Raw genomic sequence first — 25472 nt, 5'->3', positions numbered from 1 at the left:
AGCCAGAGTGGCAAAGGTATTTGCAACACTTCATGTACAGGTGGAAGCTTGTCTGTGCTTCCCAGCACAGAGTGAGCTGACATCGCTTCTTTGCAAAAAATTGCACCGCTCTGCTGTTTCCATTTGAGGTGTGTTCAGGTAATAAAGTTCACCTATTAATTCCCATGTTTTCAGATGCAGTGAGGGCAAATTTAGTGTTTTTATTTTCCTTTCTCAGCTGAAGTGGCCAGTTGTAAAGTGTGGCTTCCCACCTGAACTCCACTGTAGGAGCTTTTAGTAGGAAATGGTGGTTAGCAGCAGTCTGCAGGGCTTGCATCATCAACAAGCACTTTCATTCTGAGGTCAGAATAATCTACTGGCAAATACATTTGTCATCATTATTAGGAAATAAAAAAGTAAGTATGAATCATTAGATTAACAATCTAATAGAGTCTTGTGGACCCACACTCAAAAGTCAGAGATGATCACCCTACAGAACACGATCTCTTTGTTAGGGATGACAACCTACACAGGTGCCAAAGACAGCATGGGGAGCATTGCCATAAATGCCAATCCCATTAGTAGAATTGTATTTCCTCTTTTTGTATTGCCATGTACTCAAGCATTCCTGCCATTGCATAGCAGACACACCTTCATCTGAACAGCATCTGAATAGGCCTAAATCTTGTCACACAATTTTACTGGCAGACTTGACTTTGGGAGACACAAAATAATTGACTTGGCCCATTGTTGATTCTCCATGTGTAAATCAAGAATTAAGAAAGTCAGCCTCCCCCAACTTCTCTGAAGCTTAAGTCATCTTTTTTAAGTAACTCTGAATGAAAAAAGAGTAACTTTGACTGATAAAGTAGTCATCATATATATCAAGATATATTATTTCAAAAAAGCATCAAAACGCATACAAATCAGATGAGCTTCTAACAATTCTAATAGCTCCCAAAGTTCTATATGCACACAAGAAACGTCCCTTTAAAAACCTTTTCTGCCTCTTGGGAAGCTCAGACTGATATTAGCACAGATTGCTGTTGGCCCTTGTCACCACTAGGAGAAGGATCAGAAGGATCCAAGTGGGTAAATCTATGGGTGAACCAAAGTTTATTTCATTGATATTACCCAATTAGTAATACATGCTCTGACTTCATCTGTTGCAAAGAACACAGCATTATTTTTAAGCTCCATCAATTATTTTTTTTGTCTGTATGTGGTCACTGTCTGCTACTGCACTGTATCATCCACCTTAAAGAAATAACTACCTGTCAGACAGCAGAGCCCCGACTTCTCATTAAGATCTCTGACTTTCTCTGGGAGAATTCTAACAGCCACTAAACAAGCATGCTTCCCTCTTCCCATCTGCAAAATATGTTTGGTGATGCCCTTTGTGCTTCAGAAGTGTCCTCTGAAACCTAATTATCTCTTGTTTGTAAATTATTTTCCAGGTGTTAAGAGGGAGGTATTTACAACACCCAGGAACCTTTTTTACACATCTCTGACACCTCAGGCTGGTGTTCTGTCTGACCACCTCCAGGCAGAAGTGGGTGTGTGAGAAGTGGCATTCCACTTCTATCCTGTGCCCTGCCTGGTGGGTCTCACTGCAATATCCCTCTGCCTCTGCACGTGCACGGCTCCCACTGCCAGCCACGTGTGAGCAAACCCCCATCACCCTGGTACGTAAGCCTAACCAATGCCTAACTACAGCAACTAGACTCCCACAGGAAACACACAGCATAGCATCACATCAGTGACCCCTCCACCATGACACATTGACAGCTGTCAAACATGCTTGGGATAGCAGCCATAGTATTCCTGTGGGGCAATATCCGGCCAAAAGCAGGTGTGGCAGGCAGGTATTTATGAAAGCACGGTCTCCTCGTCCAATTATTACACTAAGTGTCTAATTATCTTCCAGGATAATAGCAGGCAGAACTGGATCTTAATTGTGCTTTACCATTACAACAACATGACCCATGCTAAAAAACACCATTAGCCACAGCCCCATGCTGCATCCCAAACAGCAGGACGCCCACTCATCTGGCTCAAGCTGAAATCTCTTCTGTCTGATAGAGAGCTCAAATTCAAGCAAGGGCTCAACCAAACATTTTAATTCCATCTCCCTTTTTGATGTTAATGTCTGCAAGCTTCAGCCTGCCTGTAATCTGGGCAGAAGCCTCAAGCATCCTTCTCCTCATGGAGTGCATTTAGCTTCTCACTGTTTCTGGGAGGTAGATTTTTTCATGACACTTATGGTATAGCTTTTTCTTATTGTGCTGAAAGGACCTGAACCAAGAATGTGGTCTCAAACACTGTTTGCCCAGAGCATCTCCTTGACCTGGTCTCCTTGCACTCCAGGCAAGTCACAAAATATAAACTATCAACAGCAGTTGAGAGGAGCATTTTTCTTCTTTTTCCTCCACTTCATAGCTGAGTAGGTATCTCACTGAGGACAAGGGAACAAGTCAGCATCACTGTCTTCTAGAGGGCAAAATATTAGATAATTGATGTCATTGAAAATTTTAATATTATTTTTTAAATAAGAATGTGGGCTACTTCTGTGGCCTTCCAGAAGGTGATTTACAGGCAGACTATCAGAATTCATTCTGTCCTAGGAGATCAGTTCCTGCCCCCTGGGAGCATTCAGTATACACCTTCTAATAGTAAACTTCAAGAAAAAGCTTTCACACTTTCTCCCACCTGGCCCTTCACTCTGGGTGGAGCACCCTACAAGTATCCCTAAAACTATATTTATATAATCTCATTTACATCCCTCCTTAGAACACTCTTTTCTTGAGATGTTGCTAAACAACCTTCCTTGTTTGCCTTTATCAGTCCACATCCTCTGATTTTATAAACATATTTCAAGCAGCACCTAGAACAATAGGCTGCTGGTGTATAGTTGCAACTGCTTATATGGTGAAGTAAGTAATAAATAACAATGAAACAATAACAGTGCAAGAACAGAACACCAGAGGAAGTCTACATGTTCCCGCAATAAGTATAGTGGTAGAACACAGTTCCTCAAACAACAATGTATTTCACTGACTATATTTTTTTCCTGAATCTCAAGAGACTTTCACATGAATTGATCTCATATGTGCCAGAATTGCTACTGCAACTCTGTAAAAAAAAAAAAAAAAAAGTTTTGTTGAAAATATAAAACATACTTAATCATTTTATAAAATATAGTACCCAAATTTGTCTTATATAAAAAACTTGAAGTCTCCAAAATTAAAAAAAACATAGTTAAAAAAAAAAAGTCCATAAAAGTTTAAAAAATATCATTTTCTTACTAAGAAAATTAAGAATATTTTTAACTCTATACTGGTCTGGGCCCATTTAACAAAGGGCCCACATTCAATGTCCACTTACAAGTCTTGGGCATTTTTAGAAAGCAGAGAATGATGGCTTAAAAGTGCTGAACTTAGTATCCCCATCCAGTAGCCCACTTTCACATTGTTAACATTCTGTTTCCTTGCTTTTCCATTTGTTAATTCCTCTTAAAGACTTAATTTCTCTGCAGCATCTTAGGTTTTAGTCCCTCTGCCCACTTTCTTGCGGAAAAACCTTCAGTCTTATCAAGAATGGACATCATGCATGACATTTATAAATGAGTGTCTAAGGAGAGTATAAGAGGGAAAGCATCATTTAATGCTCTCTCAGCCCTCAACAATTTAAGATATAGAGACTTCCTGAACTTACTTTAACTGGATTTTTTTATTTTTCTTCTATGAACTTGTCCAGACTCTGCCTACAAATGCATAAACTTTGGTATTCGTGATCTCCTGCCATGGGGAATTCCCAAGCTGAACCACATGCTGTAAAAAGCCATGTCCTTCTGTTTGCTCCAGAGCTATGGTGGTTGCCCAAGGTGTGCACTTGATCTTGAAATTTGAAAAATCTCACCAGACAAAGCTGTGTTTTTAAGGGTGGGTTGGATTGATGCACATCCAAGTCTTACTCCATTATGGAATCAGGATGCTTGTGGAGGACACACCCAAATCTGAGAACTGGCAGGCAATCACAGGTCCAGGGATATCAAGAAGCCCAATGAGCCTGATGAGCATGTGGGAGTGCTCAGTGAGAAAGGGAATGTGAAGAACACAAACAAGGCACTAAATTCACATGTGTTATCAATGACATCAGATATGCACTAATAGACAAGTGGAAATTAGTGTTATAAATTACACACTGAGAGATCAGTGGGAAGGGTGCATTAAAAAGATGTGGGGTTTAAAAAACAGAATTAAACTCTTTCAATTGTTTCAGTTAAAAATACTCTCTAATGTCCTGAACTCCTATTAAAGGTCTTTTACTACCTATTCCATAAGAGATATTAGTGAAGTTTTGAGATTCTCTTGTTATGGATTAATTTTCCCATCTCTGTTACCTGGAAAATGGAGCAGAAACACCAGTAATAAAGTTAACCTGCCTCACCAGGTTGGGAGACCTTTTAAACAATAGATGAATATTAAATAAGCTGAAAACTACAGAGACCTAGTGCAAGATTAGGCACAGTTGGCAAGAGATAGAAGAAGCCAATTTAAAATGTCAGAAATTGGTAAGGTGAACGAAAAATAGCTGACACTTGACAACTTGTTCTATCTATAAAATTTGCAAGAAAGAGAAAGTAATAAAAACAAGGCTGAGAAAAGGAAGAATGAGAAAAAAATTCAGTGTTAGGAAAATGGTCCTATACAGAAGTCTACTTTGCTGGTGATGGAGGACATGTGCCTCTGAGTTTGTAAGCCTGTGTCAAGCTAATCTCTAGGAAACTGTAAAGATGACTGTATCTGCTCAACAATACTCCTCTGGTTTTACACAAACCAGCAAAATTTTATTTGCATTTTTTTTTTATCTCAAGACTCCCATTTTGCTGCTTTTCAGTGGAAGTCCAATAAAGTTATGAACACTCAATTTACACTAGCTTTTATACTGTCAGAAAAGTTAAACAGAGGTTAAATTAATTCATTTAGAAATTCATTCAGAAATCTAGGTTTATTTTATATGCTAAAGAGCCTGTCATTGAAATCTGTGACTTCTGTAAGTCTAGCTGCATGGAAAAATATGTCCTCAAACAGTTAAAAAAATCCCACCTGTCTGATAAATACAGCTGACAAACTTTACACTCAGTAAAATTAAATGTTACTGGAAAAAAGCAACTGTCAGTCAAAACTAGATTGAACATTTAAACACAAGCAAGGCAGTGCTCCCTGACTTGTATGATTTTCTTTTCCTACATGATGAATGTCCACAACAAGTAAAGCAATCACCTTTTGCAAGTGTTTATCCTGGGTTTTTTGTGCAAAAATTTTTCCCCTCCAAAATCACCTCTGTCATACAAACTGCTCCTTTAGAAAGCTCTATGGGCTGGTGGGACATGGCTTGGGCCAGGAAGCAGAAAGAGCTGAGCATTTCACTACCTGTCCTGTGCCCTAGAAACTTTCTAGTATTGAATAGGACAGCATCAAAACATAATAAACTCCATTCAGAAAAAAGATAGTTACAGGTGAAAATGAAAAGCATTGATCTAGATGAGAAAAAGGTCCAGAGGAAGTTTGCTAATCTCATTGTCATGCAGATGTTTTAATAAAATATCATTATCTAGCAAGATATCTAAGGGTTGCAATTTTTCCACACTTCTTTTTTTCAGTTCAGTGTGCATGTTTGTACATTCAAATAGGCTTTAGCTGTAGGAAGATATTTCTCTCCAGACTGCAAACGAGCTTCAAATATGCTTTCCATGCTGTAGAAGTAGTCCAGTGAGAAGGTTCATATGGATTCTTCTTCTCCATACATTCATCAACAACAAAGCATCTTACTGCTTTTACTAAAAATCAGAGTGAGAAATTCTTCTTCATAAACCTTTGGTCTCTAGACAAACTGTTGCAGAACTTGAAGCAAATAATGTCGGAAAGGCACAAAAATATCTTGTCCTGGATCTTTTTAAGTAAACAATTTTAGCTTGGTCCTGCTCATATAGAAACTTTCTGCATTCAGACCTTTCTATGTGTATAAATTAACATATGCAAGACAATCAGCCATCTTCTCAGATAGGAGGAGGTGGTTGTCATTCAAGCCATTTTTTGTAATGTTTTGTAGTTCAGATATTTATGGACTATTAATAAATATTTGCATAACTATTATTCCTGGGCAGTTTGTAAAAGTATTTAAGAATAGAAAAAGCTAATTGTGAGCCATGCCTATTGCCGAATGAAATTTGATAATCCATAAGAGGTGCCAAGTGTGCAGTCCTGAGCTCACATCGAATATTCTTTGATAGGCCCAGTGTTACACAGGACATTACAGTAAGAGGGAACCATGATAAGAAAATCCTTATTGCAGTCTTTCCTGTGAATAAAAGAACATTTATTTGCAGATTCAGATGTGAAATATTATATGCAATCTGCGCATATATGTTCTGCATTACAACTGGTGGCTGTCTTCAGTGTTATATTGACAAAGATATAAGGAAAAACAATGTCTTTTGTGTTACCTCATCTTCAGCATACCAGGAGCACACGTCTTCTATCTCTCTCCTTTTAAATATAGTCTGCAGTGCATTGTGACAAGTGCGTAGTGACACTTGATATATCCAGAGTAGTTTTACAAGCATGAGGATGCTAGGGGTCTAGCAAAGATACTCACACAAATCTGCTTTCCTGGCATTTTTCATCTGTATGATTTTTACGGTGAGCAAGTTGCATGGAGACGGTTCTGTCTGTTGAACAGCACACAAAATACATGGGATGAGAATGCAAAAAGGAAGAAGAGAAGCATAGTCAGATATAGAATTGAATTAAATGTTTCAGTTCCAACCAACAAAAACATTTCTAAACTGAGGTTCCTCCTTGTGCATTGACTTCTTCCCAGATGGTTTGTAGCCAGGTGTGACTGCAGACCAGACCTCTGACATCCTCCATTTTCCACTCTGAGGACATCTGTGGTAACCTTCAGGTATCTGACTCTTCCAACCCAATCTCATAGAAAGGTGTGACAGAGAACCTTGCTGTGTTATTAATACAGCTGACACACATCTTAGTCTGAGAAAATTCACAGGATGTCATATATATCCATTATATTTCACAACAAACAGCAAACAATCTGGCAGGGCAGGAATTAGTAACGCTATCATGGTGTAATGATGCTGCTCATCAGTTGATTTGTAGCTACATAATTACATTTTTATGTCTGATATAGAGCAGCGCTGGCTTTTGAAAAATGAGGACCTGGAAAGGGCCTTTCAGAGACCTAATCCAAACTTCTCAGGAAGACTGAGTGAAAGGCACAACACTGTAATTACTTCTCAGTGGATAATTCAGCTCACTCAGTCTTCCTTTAAGCAAAACTCTCAGAAATGTATCAAAAGAAATATTTGAAACTTTCCAGTACTTAAAGAGGGCTTATAAACAAGAGGGAGAGTGACTTTTTACACAGCTAGTTATAGGATGAGAGGGAATGGTTTTAAACTGCAAAAGAAGAGGTTTAGATCAGATATTAGAAAGTTTTTACTCAGAGGGTGCTGAGGCACTAGAACACATTGCCCAGAGGAGTTGTGGATGCCCCATCCTAGAAGTGTTCAAAGCCAGGTTGGATGGGGCCTTGAGCAATCTGGGATAGTGGGTGATATCCCTATCCCTGGGGATGGGGTTGGAGCTAGATGATTTTTAAGGTTCCTTCCAACCCAAGCTTTTTTATGATTTTGGGAAATTACCTAAACCTAAAAGTGGTTACCAAAAGACATTTAACAAATCCGTGAGCAAACTGATTTGATTTTGTCATCCTCTCATCTTAAGCAAGGATCAGACAAATGTGATATTTAATATGTAGGAGCTGAAATTGAGGTACTTTTTTCTCTAGATAATCATCCTTTTTAAAGGAATAAAAAGAGGAAAAAATGCACACTAAATGCTCTAAATTACAAAAAAACCCAAACCAACCAACCAAAAAAACCCCGACGAAACAACTACAACAAAACCCCACCAATGACAGAAAAACCAACCCCAAAAAACCTCCAACAAAACCACACCAAAAGCCAAAAGGAAAGAGCAAAACTGAGTAGTGGTGCAACAAACACATGTAAGAGACAGTTCATGCACACTACCTACAGAGCAGGGAGTATCACTGCAATAAATACATAGGTCAGTACATAACAATACATTACCATTCATTCCCCCAGGCCCCAAAACTGCCTCAGGTTTTGAGAGCTATATGTAACATCTCACATAACATTAGTTTCCTTACTTTTCCTATGCATTCATTGACATTAGTGATAATTCTTTATTTTTCCTCAGTGTGTTGTTTTGCCTAGCCCCATTGGGTGGAAGCAAAAAGGTATTTTTGTTAATTAGCTGGAAATTTTCAAAATAGTAAATTACTACATCAATAAAGTTTTTGCTTTCCCAAAGGCCAAAATACAAAGTAATCACAAAACCCAGTCAGAAAGAAACCCTGCTTTACAAACAGCCTTGGTGCTCAGGATAATTCTCAGAGCTGAAGATACAAGAGGTGAAACATCCCCTCCTACAGCAGGTCCTCTGCCCCCAAGGACAGCCTGCTGAGCTCATTGCAGAGACTCCTCTTTCCTTTTCTTACCTGGCTCTTGCTGTAGAACAGCCCCATCGTGGTATTCTCCCCGTCTGAGCCAGGTGTGAAACGTGGTAGTGGATGTGTCTGGAGGAGTCTCAGGCAGGCAGCTCCTTGCGCTTTAAGCGGCCAGGAGCCGGCAGGCAGGTGTGTGAGTGCCTGACTCAGCGCAGCCTCACCCCGCCACCACCACTTGGGCAATCCCCAGCTCCTCCTCCTCTTCCTCTTCCTCCTCCTCCTCTCTGTCCAGGAGCTGAGCACGAGCTGCACACCTGCACCAGAGCACCTCTGGCACTGCAGGAGGATGGTCGGTCCACTTATAACTAGAGGGAAATGAAGACTGAAAAGTGATCTTCCCTTCAAGATTATAGGCACTGTACAAGTGTTTTACACTTTTAAGCATCCTCATCACTTTTTGAGGAGGTGACAATGCTCTTGCCCACAGGTGAGCTGTCAAACTGCAGTCTCTTGTGGGGAGGTGACTGGCAGCATCCAGGGACCACCTGGCTGCCCAGCACTTCTTTGGCCAAGGGCATCCAAACAGACCAATGTGCATACATACAAAAGCTTTTTTTTATAGCTCTCATTTGTTTTTGGGAGTCCATGTCCTTTGCTTAAAGACACATTTGAAAGAAATTTTGCCATCCCCATCTCACCTCCCATTTTGCTCTATTCAGGCAGTATATTGTCTTTCAGCCAAACAGATACTGCACTGACAAATGTTGCATGAAACAATTCCCAAGTCCCCTGTTGAATCTGTGAGAGCTTCCCCTGTAAAGAAAATGCTTTAAAAAGTCACTTTCTCAAAAATTTTCTTACTTTGTCCATCTAAATTAAAATGCTTCAGTGAGCAACCTCTGAGAGGATATATTTGGGTGGATGAAATTAATGTTGAAATCAATATTAATTACCCCTCACATTCTCGCATACTCTTCATGTCTTCACATTTTAAGACTTCACTGCACACTACACTACACATGAGGCAGTCTCTGCCTCATTGAGGGAGTACACAAAATTAGTACACAAGAAGTAAAAAAAAAGAAAGGAGTTTGGGTTTTGGTTTTGTCTTTAAAATCATCCTTGCTATTATAAAAATTAACAGATTAACTTCAAAATAATCTCATTTCACTTTACAATGAATTGAGAACCCATTGAATTAGGTAACTTCAATGACAATGAAGTGCTCACAATGAAGTGCTCACAAATGAAAAACATTGCCCACTCCTCCTCCTTCTCCACCCAAATTGCTCTTAGATGCCCCATACACTGGTTATTTTTTAGAAAAAAATCAAGCAATCCTTTTCTACTATCCATTACCTAGAACTTCATTCCATACAAAAAAAAATTGTCACTTCTGATGATAGTCAAAGACTATCCTCATCTCAACACTAGCTCTGCCTGGTGACAATCTGAATTTCCTCACAACAGTGAGAGTCTTTTATTAACAAAAGGAAGAAAATCCAAAACATTTTCTGAGCTCATGTGACTAATCTCTTCATGAATCAGAGCTCCACAGTACAAGGCTGATGTTGTGAAGGACTGAGCTTGTGATCTGCCTATTGGAAGGCTGTGAGAGGAGTCTTTGGCAACTACTGTCCCCCAGAAGACCTCTAGGATTTTTGATAACGAGTATGTCAGAACAGTAACCAGTATGTCAGAACAATCTCTGCAAAGACCCATAAGCATAGAACAGGTGTGAAAGGTATGCCTGGAAAGGATCCCAAAGGGTCTCTTGCATTGCCCTATTCTGTGCAAACAGCTCGCAGCTACTTCTCATCTTATGAAACAGTGGGAGAAATCACAAGGTCATCCTTCAGGAACAGTAAAGGCAGGTAAAGAGAGTGACACAGGATAGTCAGCAGAAACTCCAAGAGAAAAGTAAAGGAGTGTTGGGCAACACATCTACTACTTAGGCTGAATATCAGTGGTTCTGGGAACAGCAGCTCAGAGAGCACATGTTTAATCTCCTGATAAAAAGATTATCTAATTCAGTGGTCATTTTTTATTGATGGTGAAAACTGTATAAATTTTAACAACACTAATACTAACTTCAGAAACTTACTTTCAAAGACTTGTGAAGACAGTTAAATAAAAATGTCATATTGGACAGACAATCAAGTCAGAGACAATAAACTGCAATAATAAGCAAGACCAGCAAAATGGATTAGTTATTTACCAAAGAAATTCCAGTTCAAGGGATTGATGTTCTGCCACACAGAAAACACACCACATAAATACTATTTTGATACAAATTTTAATGTGCCACGTAATTCAGTATTATCTTCCACAACATTATAATAATTTAGATTGAATATATATAACAATTAGTAAAGTAACTTGGTAACAAAACTAAAAAAAAAAATGCTGCTTTGAAGTTTGTTTTGGATTAAACCACTGGTAAATTCCAATCTGTCTGAAGAGCCATGTAAATAGGGTGGAGTCCAGAATGTCCTTAGGATGATGTGATTTCCACTGCAAGTGTCACTGAGAAGAATCAAACATCTTGACCTCACCAAACCATAGACAACCCAAGAAATACCACACGAAAGACCAAAGATAGTGTGTGGTGGCTAAAAATTCCGCTGCTTCCTCCGTGCCACAGCCAAGCGCAAGGCCTGAATAATCAACTTCTCATTGTTCAGGACATTGTAATCAGTCAGTTTCACCAGTTTGTCAAAATTTTCTTCACTGAAACACACTTCTCTTGTAGTAAATGGGGAGAGGATGCTGGAGACATCAACTTTGCCTTCAGCCATCTCTTCAGGACTCCTTTCCACACCTAAGGAGACAAACCAGGGAGATGCACCAATAAGGTTTTATTGTAGTATGTGGCTCCTATCAGTATTTACATAATTATAGGTAGACAAGAGAGACAGGGAAGGAAATATATAATTTGCCAGAGGCAAGTAAAAGTACTGTGCTAGTAGCACTGTATTCTTCAGCATCTGGATCAAGCCTCTGACCAAATATGATTTTACATCATTTGACATTTACATCACTCTAACAGGTTGAAGTTGGAACAACGTTAGCAGCAGCAATGCTAGACCACTACTAGGACAACATAGTCTTTTTTAACCAAACTAGAAAAGCACAAGCAAAAAAAAACCAAACCAGATACTCTTGTACCATATAAAATAATAGCCATCTCACTGAAAGTTCAGGAGAAATTATTGCACTCAGACAAAGGAAATCATTCAATTAAAATCAAAGATCTCTGTCTACTTGGGCCTCAGGCTGGGAGATTACTTTTAAATGTGTGAACAAATAGGCTTCACATCAAAACCAGCAAAAGGTTTTTCCCCATCTTTGTTTGCAAGCAGCAGTGCATGACAACTCCATGTCTGTAGAGTAAAACAACTTGGGTAAAGAACCTACCCCTCATGATGTATATATACTGTAATTTTTGCCTTAATACTATCCCTGGTAGTTCCAATGAAATAAGTGTCTATATTCATCTCAAGTGCTTTAAGAAAGATCCTGGAGTTCACATAATTCAGACATACTGACACAGACCAGTTATTTTTGTCAGTGATGAGACTCATGCTGGCATTGGAAAGGTCAGAGATGACAGTGAGACATTAGATACGAAATGGAAATAATTTACATGGAAAACTTTTTATTTCAATTGCTATCACAGATGACTCACCAGGAGCTTTGTATTTCTTGAAGGTGTCATTTACTAGGGGAAAAAAAAGCACTGTTGGAGCTCGTGGACTGTCAGCCTCTTCAAACACATAGCACTCTTTCAAGTTTTCCCTGTCTTCCTCACTTATCTCAATTTTGGGAAATGGAATTTCTTGCTCTGAGAAGTACTTTGCAATCTGATCCAGAGGCTGGATGAATGAAAAAAGATATATAAAATTATTACAAACAATCCAAACTGATCCAGAGATCTGTATATTTTAAACTCCAGCAGCTAAGAGGAATATTCTAAGTTTTGAATCTTCCTCTGGCAAGACACTAAATTTCAGATGGAAACAATCATAAACACACTAGACATTGCAGTTTATCATATTTTCCACATTGCTTTAGGCAAAACAAGAAAACAGTCACTTTCTCTGAACTTGAAAATTAATCCAAAACCACAAGTCCAAGTTTATAATTCTATTGAAAGAATTCTCCCATTCAGAAGGGGAAGGCAAAGAAACTGCAAGAATGGAGAAGGAACACATCTGCATCATTGTCTTGACTTCTTCATTATTTACCACTTTCCCAATCTTTCCATCCTCTCCATAATTTGTGTTGCTTGATAATGACTCCCTATTAACAAATAAACTTATCAACACGTCTTATGACCTCATAAAAAAACTTTGCCGTCTATATTTACTATAAACCTATGTTTATTTTTATTATAATCATTATATAACACTAATTATATTATTTTTAATTATTAATCAATCTGGCATTAGCCACTTAGTTTCTCTGAGACTGGTGAGATATAAAGGCCACAGGTTTTCTCATTTAGTCTGTTAAAATATTGTCAGGACTTTCCATTGCCTTTATAATTTGTTCATTACAAGTATAACCAAAATCAGTAGCAGAGTTTCAGAACATTTGACCAGTTAATAATATAATCCAGAATGTAGTCCATCAGTTCTTCAAAACTCTTGGATCCACTGCAGAGAAGACTTTGATGTTTTTAAAATGCCTATATCTATCATTGTCTTCTAAAATTCTTCTTAGTTACTGAGAAATAAATTGCCTAACAATCTAAATAATAAATTAGATAATAGTAATCTAATTCTCATTCCAGTACTGAAACATTAGGTGGTTGACTTGATGAATGCTAGAGACTGAAAGATCACAAAGGAAGAAGATCTCAGATACCATGGCTTTTCTTACCAGTGTTTGGGACCCTCCACTGTAGTTCAAATGGAGGATGACATCAACCTCCCTCTTTGATCTCAAAAGTGGTGGGTAGCTGGTATTAATGAAAAAGCCAGTATCAACCAGGGAGAGCTCACTGTCTGCTGTTTCCATCAGTTTATTTGGGAGGGAGTCTATCACTGTGTCTGAAACATAATTATTTCCTCATTACAACAAAACATAAGATTTGATTTCTCCTCTGAAGGAAGGCAAAGAATAAAGAATAGAGAATTCTGCCCTCACTCTTGCTGTACTTATTTTACAGGAGTAAGTGACATGCCACTGTTTTCTCCTCCCCCTTCCCGGGCACTGCAGGCTGCTTTAGCCCTAGAGGGGAGAGCTCTCCTGATGCCTTAGGCTGAGCTCACTTTATCCACAGGAACACAATCCCCAGACAACCAGATACAATTTCACCCTTTAACACCTCCCACCAAAACTGAAATGCTATTCAATTCCAGATATTATGTTTTCCGTTTGTAAAGGGAAAAGTGGCATTTCAGAAGTCAGTCTCATCTCTTCCTCTTTGTTAGAAATCCTAAGTGAATTCCACAACCTAAACCTTCCTAGAATATTACTGAAAACCATGCTGGTTTACTGTGCCTTTCCAGGTAGAAAATCCTTCACTCTCCAGGTACTTGTTATGCAGCTGGAAGCCTCTGATAAAATTGGGATACTGTGCAATGGTTGGACGTCCTGTTAAGACATCTCGCAGAGTAGAGGAGAGGACACTCGAGGGAGTGAATAGACACGTGTCTACTTCATAGGGATTCTCAGACAGAAAGGGTTCTTCTGCTGCAAGATGGAAAGAAGAACTTTAAAGTTTAGGATAATTTTCTTAAATAATCCATATTTTTAAAAACGAGTGACTAATAACAACAGGTATCGCCATCCCCCACTCCAAAAGTAAAGCAAACATAACTATAAGTCTTTAAGGTCTATGCCACCAATTAAAATTCAGCATTAGACAGTGAATTAAATTACCAAGCTACCTGCAGGCAGCAGGCTGCCAGGCAGTAAGCACTCCCTTCGACTCTAAGCTTCCTCAAATGATGCCCACCTCTACTCCAGCATGTGGTGGAGAGAGCAGTCCTAAAATATACAGAAGATCTGTCAATAGGATACTTTCAGAATGCATGTCAGTGTCACGCAGTGGCAACACCAACTAAGTTAGGAGACCAGACACTACAGGTTCCCTGTGCAATTAACAGCAAGAGCAAGCTTTCTCCATGGGCAGTTCAGTGGAGAAAATAGTCCTCTGCAAGAGCCATTTTCTCTATCCATGTTATTAGTGGCTGAGGAGGACCATACTCTAATTTAACAATCTGAAGATCTGGTTTTGATACAACATGACTTTAACATGCCTGATGGAGACTGGTTTTGTGTCTGTATGAAAGGTATACAGCTTTTACAAAGCTTTTCACAGCTTTTTTTAACAAAGAAGTGAAACTTAGTTTTAAATCAGGCGTAAAAAAATTCTTAGTTGACATTTCTGCTTTTCTTTCCTCATCTTTTACTCTCTGACTTTGACAGCATTTCTTTATGCATTAGACATCTTCACAGAACATAAGCAATATATACCAGTGGTGCAAAAAAATTTTAAATCTCACCAATATCTTTCACTCTGTCTCTGGTCCATCTGCACCAGAAATCTTCTGAATCAGCAGCCAAATTCCAGACATACATCACATCTATGGAAAATATACTACTCCACATGCCTGTAACATGAAAGAGGAATAGAAGCTGATTGATGGAGTGGCCTCAGAAGAATCTTAATTGATACATACCTTCAGCTCTTTCTATTGGATACTTCCTTTCTGTCTGTATGGATACCTTTGGGGGCATACTTTGTAAATATGTCCTTGCTAACGTAAACTCACACCTGCTCAACCTGTCTGCCAGTGCCCTTCCAGTGCTGTCCACCACAGACCATGTGCTCACCCATACCAGCTGTCTCTCCAGTAGACCACCTTTCCCCAAGGCAATAGTCACCTTGCATGTAGCAGATCCGAGTCTCTGGGAGCTTCTTTATCATCTTTCCCATAAAGAATTGACTTCCAAAGTGTTCTGCACGAATAGATGCTCCATATTTGAGCAGGCCAACTTCATAAGGAGTGAACTCCAGCCACTCTATGGCAACAGCAGCCAGACCATGAAAAAGCAATAACATGTTAGATAATAGTAAACAGAAGAGTTCCAGGAAGCAAACAATGAGAAAGACACTGGCTAGTTCATAGCATGCCATTCACCAGCCATGGCTTTATCTATATGGCTGGCAGTACTGTTGCCATGAGGTCCTTCCACAATGTGGCAGGGCAGTCCCAGGCTGTGATACAGCAACCTCCAGCAAAAAAGCCCTGGTCTGAATGAACCCACAGGCATTCCCTTAATAGAGTTAATCTTACTCCAAAGTGTGTGTTGCTTATGCATAACTTACTTCCTTTAGGGCTCTAGTGACAGAGAGCCTAGCATTCACTTGGTGTCATGTTAAACAAATATTGTGAAAATTAATAGTAGAGGAAATAGTGTCTTTCCTGACCTTTGACCCAAAAATTCAAAGTTTTTTCTTTAATTGTTCAAAATAAGACCATATAGAACCATTATATGAATTTGTTTTATTAGAAGTTTTTGTGACAGGATAAACTGCAACTGACATCTTCTGTGGTATAACTATGTTTCCACTTTTAGCAAAATAAAGAACTCAAATTCTCAACATGTTTGGGGTTTTTTTAAATTTTTGTGGGTTTTTTTTTTTGTTGTTGTTTCTTTTAGGCACTATTATCTGAAAATGTAATGACTCATTGGGGGGTTATTTGCAATTAGAATGAAAAGACTATTGTATTAATAAAGCTGATTATATCCATATCATCTTAGTTTAGACCACCCAAATTATAAATTTGTTAAGAAATCTAAATCATAACCATTACCTCTGAATGCCTGGGCACTATAGTTGGACTTGAGGTTGATGGCCACATAGATGGGCAGTGGGTTCTGGCCATTATCCACCGCCTGCCGTTGGTCCGAGAGCCTGTGCTCATCTTTCTGGTTTTGATGAAAAAGCATTAATGGAATAAGGTGAAAAACAACTTGCATTTCAAATAATATAATGTGAATTATCAGCTGTATCCAGCCTTATCCAAGTTGTCCTTTCAATTCCCAGGTAACTGGATTGTTCCAAAATATCTGCCATGGGATATTCCAAACTTGGCAAGTAGCCCATAAGAAGCAGCTACACCCTATTTGGGTTCTCAGATTCTGAGATATGCAGAGAAGCTGACTGTAGATTCAGCAAGAAAAAAAACAAAACAACAGTTCCAGGAAAAATCATGCAGCTAAGTGAAAGGTAAAGTTCTTTCCTTGGCTGGGTCTCAGCAAAGAATTGATCATATTTTAAGGTATTCTGCAAATATATGCATATTCAAAAATATATTCTATTGCACATGACAATTTAAAACTTCCTCGTATAAACTTAAACCAGGAGGAAACTGCTTAATATACACTATTTTTAAATCAACAAGATTTCTTAAAACTTGGTATCATATGTAGAAAATGGTCTTTCTCACTGTGTGAATCATCTCCATATGCAGTCTATACCTAGGTCACACTATAAATGCATATCTTCATTTATACTAAAGCAGCAAATTATTTCAAACTTTTCAGTGCCTCTTCTAGTCAGAATATTTTATGTCCAAAATGATTCATTTACAATTCAAAATGTTTTCTCTCAGGGTACTTCTTTCTGTAAGGAGAAAGAACACCTTAAACTGGTATGACATGGTTCCTTCAGTTCAAGGTCAACTTGTCTTTAAATCTAGAGCAGTGTTTTAATAATGGATCTGAATATATAATATTTAATCAACTGCTAAACTAATTATTTGCATTAGTAGTACTGAATGGCATCCCAGAATTTATTTTCTTCTCCACTGTAGCTACAGAAGCTCAGCAGTTATGAGGAAGGGAGGAGTAATACCTTATCATGTAGCATGGATTCAATTACAAGACCCCAAAGGTCTATGAAAGAAGTGTTATGTCCTTCTTTAGTCCTCTCCATCAGGTCATTATAATAGTACTTCAGACAATCCAAAGAAAAACAGCAGATCTTGGATTTGGTTACTTGCTTGCGAGCTTCCTTGATTGCATCCTCCAGATATTTTTGTGACCAATTAGCATCTTCATATAAGTTTGCCATGGTCCTGAAGAAGTGTTAGTAGAAAGCAATGGAAGAGGAGTAAGGCTGTGGTTTGCTATCAGAAACAGTTTGCCTGTTTCTTAATTCTTACAGGGTTCACAACTTAAAAGTAAACACGCTTAAAACACTCTCATTTCAGGAGCAAACAAAACCTCCAAGCTTTTCTGGTTTGCATGTGGTAAAATGGGCTCAAAAATTATCTTGAAATTCAAGGGAGAAAAGAAACCAAGACCCAAGGCTATTAAATTCAAAGGTTCCACAAGTATTCATCAAATCCCTTTCTTGGAAGGTGGGTAGTATTCTAGGGAGCAGCCACTACTATTCTGCTCTGGTCCTGCATTTGTTCCCATATATCTGCTAATTGCTTGTGCCAACAAGAAAACTGGGTGGTTTTGGGCATGTCCTTGTATGACCATTCTTACTTGTCTCCTAGAAATCATAACACAGACAGGTATGTTCAGAGAAGTTAAAAGAAAAACCTACCATTGAAATCTGGACTTACATAAAGTGACACTCAACTCAGTGAAAAAAAATTCTCCACTTCCAAACAGGTGTAGAGGAGTGGGGACACCTAGAACCTACTTGATTAAATACTTCAGTTATTTTAAGTATGACATCATCTGCTCTATGCCCACTGGGAGAAGAGAGTACTTCACAACAAGCCACCATATCTGCAGTCTCTCCAAGTTCAGTAACTTGATACCTTTTTTTGTACTTTCTGTGACAATACTAATTCCTCTAGCCCCAAATACATCTTTTACCAGAAGAAGATGCACTGTAAATCCAAAATGGAAGTGAGAATAACCAGCAAATGGCAGGCATAAATTCTTCTTCCCATCTCTCTTCAATTTCCAGTCTAAACACAAATTCATTACATTTAGTCTAAGGTATAATTGATAAAACATGAAAAGGGAATACAGCATTTAAATGAAGGTATCAGGCATAGACTGAGTCAGTGTGGTGACAAAAGCAGTTGATGAGTGTGGTGATTGATCTCTTACTCAGTATGTTTTGTTTCTTTGCTCCAGGTGGACAGAGAGTAGATTGTGGGGAGAATAGAAATGCTTTTGCTTTGCTAAGTGCCATATAAGCTAATGGTGCTGTACAGAGTGAACAGTGCTGAGCAGAGAACACATAAACCTTGTTTGGATCATTCTCACCATGTGGTACCCGATAAACCCCCGATGTAGGAAATGCAGTCCAGCAGGTTGAGTTTCTGGAGGCCCAGCAGGCTGCCATACATCGCTGTGAGCGACCTTGTTCCTCCCCCGGTTGTCGTAATGGCCACCACTGGCACCTGTTGGACACAGCAAGGCAGAAGGAGCAAAAGCCATGCATGTATTAGACACAAACAGCCCTCACTGAGGAAAGCAGATAACAGGCTGCAGGCATTGATACAAGCAGGGATGCTACTTGGCATGAGAAGGATGTGATTGCTGCAGAAGGCTTGTCTGGCACCACCTGACAGCTGCAAGGAGGAAGGCTTATGTCTTACCCGCTCAGACAGGGTGGGAAGCTGTTTACTTAACATGCAACTGGAAATCAATGTCATCACCCTGGAATTTTTCTCAAAGTGTATTATTAGAAGCCGTCATAGAAAATACAGGATTTACCACCGGAGCAGATTAGGAATCTGTGATTCTGCCTCTAACAATGACCAGGGTCACAGAGGAACGCACAGAACGCTGTAATCAGCCAGACCACACAATAGCCAAAGCCTTCCTGGCCCCAGCCCATTAATTACTTTGTGTCCTGAAGAACACTAATTGATAGGGTTTCCCACTTCATGATCCAAGTGTAATTAAAGAGACAGACTATTCTTCTCCTTATCTTTTCCTGATCTACTACACCCTTTGCTTCCGTTAGCATCCAGAGTGTGGATGCGTACACACCCCACGGAAAACGTCTACTTTTTTCAAGTAGTAGCTTCTAATTTCATAAAGGAATCTGTGTTCTAAAGTCAATGAATAGAGCATGACGAAAATAATTCTCCTGCTCTATGAAAAAAATAAAAGCACAAAAAACCCAGAAAATAGATGTTCTTCCTACCCTAAACTCTTTAAGATCTTAAATCTAGGAAATTTTATAAAACAATAATGAGGAAAATCTCATAATCATAACTAAAGTCAGAATAAACTCCAAAAATTATATTCCTATATTTACATTTTCTAACCTACTTTATTGTAAGTTAAAACTCTAATGATTTTTTTCAGTTCAAAAGTAAATAAGTTAATAAGGTAGAGGGGATATTGTCCCGTATTTCTGAAGTTAAAGACATGAATAGGAGAGCCAAAGTAATCAGACCTTTTTAGAAAACAGTTTTCTATGTGTGAGGAAATTCTCAAATAGCTGTGTAAAAATGGTTAAAAATGTTCTTTCCAGCTTTGTTGAAAACTTTGTTTCCTGTATTGTTCTCTGCTCTGAAATCCAAACTATATTTCTGAATCATACTTCCACAGCACTCCTTTTTAACTGTCAGCTGAAGAGTATTCTTGCTGTTGGTATGCTTCTACTTTTCTGATTGTCAGCAACCCAGTTAGGCATCAGCAGTTGCAGAACTTATGACTCAATTACACAGGCAGGAATAGGGTCTAGATAGAGCTAAACTTACAATCAACTATTTCATCTACAACTCAGTGATGAAGTCACTGAGTAAGATCCACTCTTCTTTGCCAGATTGATGGTTTATTCTCTCTCTCTCATTTTTCCCAATAATACACCTACTTTGCTGCAGAAACCACTCCAAGAATTTTTATTCAGATGTCTTTGTGAAAATTTTTGTTTCTTCCTCTCAAAACTCTTTACATGTGTGTCATGGTCACCACCTTGTCTCTGTGTTAAGGCCTTCAGTTTAGCAAACAGCATCCCCCACCTGTTCTGTGTCTGCCCACTACAAATTTTCCTCCTGGGACCCATGAGCAATACCCAGAATAAACAGGAATGGACTGTTTGAGGAGTTTCTAAGAAATTTTTGGGTTTATAAAGACACTATCCTGCCTTCCCCCACTCTGCTACATTAACAGGCCACTGCTTCTCTTGCTCTTGCCTTGCCCTTGGTGACCAGGCCTGGCCCACACCAGCAGGACTAAGCTGGGATTTCATTTATTTGAATTTGTGAGCCAGGCCCTGATCCCCCAAGAGCCGTTGCTACCAGGGACTGTATTGGCTTGCCTCATGCTCTTTCAGATCCTCCTCCAAATTAAGAATCTTTTTCAGAGCAGCAGCAACATATTTCTTCCTTTTCCTCAGGAAGTCCTGCTCTTCCATGCACAGGCTAAACCCCAAGCGCACATCCAGGTCTCCTGAGCTGGAACAGACAATGGGACAAATAAATGCACACAGAATTTATAGCTGATTTCAAGATCTGCAGGGCAGGCAATAAAAAAGTAAATCATCTGTAAAACAAGTTATTTCCAAGTCAGCATATAGATAAGGGAAAGAAGAAAAACAAGCATTTCTACTGCCAGCAAGAAACAGCAGTGAGGGTGAAGAGGAGTTTCCCAGGTCCTTTAGATCTCTTGTGAACATGGACAAAAAGACAAGACATACAAGTCAGGGAAAGATCACCAAAGGGAGTAATTTCGGAAGTATTTTTTTCTCTGTTGAGTCCTGTTTATCACTATGACAGGCTGGAAAATTCAAGTGATGACATCACTTGTTCTCAGTTTTTGACAATCCACTACCAGCCTTTAAAGTGAGGGTTCTGATGAGTTATGTGATGAAGCTTGAACTGCAGAGAAAGCAGCACCCCCTGTTCAACCTTTGTCTTGGGAAATCCAGCCTTTCACCTGTGTCTTCAACATATTCATAGATAAGCTACATTCTGCAAATGTACAATAATATCCATTGCTTTCTTTTTTCACATGTGCAGAAATATAGAATTTTGTCCCTTGAGAAACATGAAGCAGACGCAAAAGAAAATTCAGAAAAAAGTGCAAACTCAATCAAATGGCAGCTAATCTTATGTGCCTTCAGCAACATAAATACCATTATTACTGAGAAGAACACTAAATTTTGAGCAAATCTTCTGGGTCACATCACCCTCTGGTGGCTGCACACTCTGTCCTGAAAATAATTTTTGCTGATATTTCACAAATACTAATGTTTCAAGGATTAATGTACTAACCTCTGTTCTCCAGCAAATTTGATCTATCACATAGTGTAATTTTAAAAACAGAATAAGGTCAAAATATTTACCTTACAAAAACATCAACTATTTCAGCAGTAGATTAACGTTTTTCTTGCTTTGTTTCTGTTAAATTTACAGGTCAATATACTTTGTTATGGGCTGAGGTTGTACAGGTAGCTCTCCATTTACACAAAGTTATCTCATGCTGTGAAAATCCACCTTGCTTTAACACTCAACAGTGAACCATAGGAAATTTTCAGCTGTACTATAAAATGTCATTGTCTTCAATTTTACCTATCACTGGTGCAATTCTGTCCCTGCAAGTTGGTTGGCAGTGGTGCAGCTGGTGGGTCTCAGCTCCCATTCTGCCTGGTGAAGCAGAACAGGCAGAAGCCAAACTACTCTATGTTTGCTTTGGTGATTTTGCAAAGTTAAAGTCTGATAGAGTTTATTTAAGTCACTGTGCAGATCTGACTATTGGTTTAAATGGTAAATAAAATAATATATGAACAGTACAGCTTTTTTCATGTGTGAGAACAATAGGCATAAAGCAGACTAATTTACTCTGAATGAAGGCTCACAGACTCATATGGAACTGCACAATCCTGTAACTGCTGCAGACTTGCACTTACCTCAGGCACCACGTAAGCACAACAGAGAGCACTCACGCAGTATGTGTTCACCTCTACACCTATCACAGAAAAAGCCTGCATAACTAGTTTACAGTAGTCCTGGATGACAGGACAAAAAGGGCCTATCTTACCATTTTCTCGCTGTCAAGCACAAGTGAAATGAATTATCCTGGAAAATGAGAAAGGTAAAGCTAATTACTACCAAATTTTAAAACATTTCTTTCCTTCAAGCATGAGCAATGCTCAGACTAAGATAGGTGATTCTCAAATAATAAATCATATGGCTAAGGGCATTATTTTTATACAATTAATCAAAGCCTCACTCCCTGCCATGCAATCAAATTTTCTCTTTTCTAATAAGTCTGTGTGTTTGGGCAGGTAGCATGCCACAAGCTTGCCTGTTTACACCACTTTCCAGTCTGCACACTTAGAAAGGGCAACAAGAATGAGACAAGTTACTTATTAAAATAATTTTATTTTAAAAATACACACAATAGCACCTCCAATATCAATATTTAGACAAACTAAAATCTGAATTAGGCTCATAATGTGGATGCATCTTTTTTTCAGTTCTTTAGCCAGATTTACCCCAATATCAAAAAAAAACCCACGTGGTTTTGAAAGGATGTGCATTTGATAGTCATTTTTCGTTCCTTAAAACCACTTAATTCTAGTTGTGGGATGCAGGTTTGCAATGACTTCTGTATTGTTAAAATCATTAATGCATTCTTCCTTAAAAGTGAATATGGCAACCTTAACTTTTCTAACATTTCTAATGAATATCTGTGCAATTTTATATAGTGATATTGTTTACTTGTTAACTTCATTTAGAGCCATTTAATTAATATTAACCACATTTTAAAATACATATTTCAAAAGGTTCACATCACTCACCTCTTCTAGTATTATTTCTTTCTGCAAAGGGAGTGAATTCAGGGGGAAAGACAGGACCCCAGATTTCTCTGTTTCATTTCCATCAGTCAGCTGAAAATTTGTAGAAAGCAATTGAATATGAACACATGAAAGGTTTATCACCTCTAAAACTTCTCCACTAAGAAGGCTAGTTCAGTTTACTGGTTCTATTAATTTCTTGTTCTAATTTCATTTGGGTTAATTAATAACAACAGACAGAAAGAGAACTTACCTCTTCTGGTAACATGATATCCAGTCTTGTCTGGTCATTTACGATGCAGTGAAATACGATTATATGAAGGCTGGGGCCAGAGTCCAGAAAAATCTTCTGGCTTCCTTCATGTGATCCTTTCACTGTAAATGTAAGCTCTGGGTCTAAGCAGAGAGGAAAGGAACAGGAGAATTTTAACTATTATAATCAAACACACACAACTAATAAAACATTAGTTAGCCCCTATTCTCCACATTTTTTGTTGAATTTTTCTCACACCACAATGGCTAGGTAGACTTTGGGTGTCCAAAACAGACTGAAAACTGATCTAAAATATCTTGGTGAATCTATACAGATAATCAATAATCAACAGAATTCACAGATTTTTAAAATACTATAGCTTGCTATTTGTTAGATGCTTTCCATGAATAAATTAATCCAAGATTTGGATTTAAAGGAGTGTCAACTTAAAGGCATTTTGGATTATTCATGTAGCGTAAAAGTCATTTATTTGATGTCAGTCTGTTCTGGTTCATAGTTCACATTTTATAATATTAAGACTAACAGTCCAATAATTCTATAAACCCAAAACTCAATCAGACTACTTGGCATGTGCCCTCATGTCACCAAAACTGAAACAACCTGAAGGCTGTGTTTCTTGTACAGAAAAACCTTTATGTTTACAGAGAGATCGTATGCTGTTCTCCTGCAAGATCAGGGCCAAGAGACACATAATTTTAGGTCACTAACCTTTCCCCCCCATGTTACGTCTCAGTCTGAAACTTCCTATAATGCAACTCAGTCATTGCTACCATTTTCTTCGCAGAAGTAAATTTTCCATTCATGAATTAACACAGAACAGTCATGAGTTTTTGAGATTTGCCCCAGGAGCAGCATTACTGCTACTGCATTACAAGCTACTGCTCATTTAAATTAAGTTAAAAACTAGTAAGAATTTGTTGTTTGTTAGAGCTGTATTCATTAGAGCTATATTTTATAGACAAAGTACTGTTTCAGTGATTCTGTGGTAGCAGAAGGCTTTCCTGCAATTTGTGAAGACCCCTTTGATAGAACTTTGCATTTAAACTCAGGTTTATTATTTTTATTAAGGAACCAAAAAATAGTCTCCTTCAGAACCCTAAATATGCACAAACTTTGTACCTATTAAAGCCCAAATCAAACATATGGCATCAGATTTCTACATATTAGTTATAAGACAATTTTAAAAGATTCCACTTAGAAAAACTAGTTTTGAAAAAACAATAAACAAAGAGAACTAATCTAATTTTTCCAAGTTTCTCATTCTAGTATATGTGGCTCTATTTTTGCATTAGTTTAAGATTTGCCTTATAACTAAATACTTGACAAACTTGAATTTTGACAGATACAATCTTTCTGCAAGGTGGGGCATGGCAAAACTAAGTATTATGTGACACAGAGAGATCAATGTGCACAACTGATTATTAATTTTTTTCAACATCTGTTTTAATGACGGAACAACAACACAAGAACAATAGGCTAATGAAGCAATAACCTCACTTGTGGATTGCTGCTTCAGCTTCCCTGTATCCACTTTAACCTCCAAACAGGAAACCTGACGTGCCTGCAGCAAGAGAGGATGAATGATGATTGAGAGAAGCGTAAATGTCATTGCAAGTGATTCATACTGTTCCCAACCAACCCCTCTGGCTGATCAATGAGCAAGGCAATTATTATCTATTACTAAATCTTCAGATAACACGAGGGCAATAGTGGCATGCTATTTCTTTCCAAAACTGAAATAAAGAGGAACAACTCATGAACTGCTTGAACTTGAGAGACAGTTAAGCAAAGATCAGCCTGATTCAAAACAATGAATGTATTAAAATATAGGACTATTTTTATGAGCATTGTAATACTTCTTCTATTAAGTCCTGATAGTTCTGAGGCTATAGTTTACAGAAGAAAGTCAGTGGCAGT

At 38.4% G+C, this 25472-nt stretch overlaps 1 protein-coding gene across 1 annotated transcript in view; it reads right to left on the bottom strand.

Annotated features, from left to right (window-relative positions):
• The window catches only part of LOC310910152 (uncharacterized protein), a gene marked incomplete at both ends in the record, with an annotated part of 59053 nt that overhangs the window by 15633 nt on the left and 17948 nt on the right, over positions 1–25472 (bottom strand). The window contains 17 exons of the mRNA XM_083862609.1: positions 6640–6712; positions 8587–8664; positions 8771–8900; positions 11149–11356; positions 12224–12410; positions 13420–13589; positions 14044–14235; positions 15051–15158; positions 15433–15570; positions 16368–16482; positions 17411–17633; positions 18790–18926; positions 20801–20936; positions 22522–22559; positions 23285–23374; positions 23535–23677; positions 25053–25116. Of these exons, the coding sequence (XP_083718735.1) occupies positions 6640–6712; positions 8587–8664; positions 8771–8900; positions 11149–11356; positions 12224–12410; positions 13420–13589; positions 14044–14235; positions 15051–15158; positions 15433–15570; positions 16368–16482; positions 17411–17633; positions 18790–18926; positions 20801–20936; positions 22522–22559; positions 23285–23374; positions 23535–23677; positions 25053–25116 (2230 nt within the window). The remainder of the gene's footprint in view (positions 1–6639; positions 6713–8586; positions 8665–8770; positions 8901–11148; positions 11357–12223; positions 12411–13419; positions 13590–14043; positions 14236–15050; positions 15159–15432; positions 15571–16367; positions 16483–17410; positions 17634–18789; positions 18927–20800; positions 20937–22521; positions 22560–23284; positions 23375–23534; positions 23678–25052; positions 25117–25472) is intronic.

The sequence above is a fragment of the Zosterops lateralis genome (assembly GCF_965231275.1).
Source record: "Zosterops lateralis genome assembly, chromosome: 6".
Taxonomy (NCBI): Eukaryota; Metazoa; Chordata; class Aves; order Passeriformes; family Zosteropidae; genus Zosterops; species Zosterops lateralis.
Note: the sequence above shows the minus strand (reverse complement) of the source record. Positions and strands in the feature narration are given on the sequence as shown.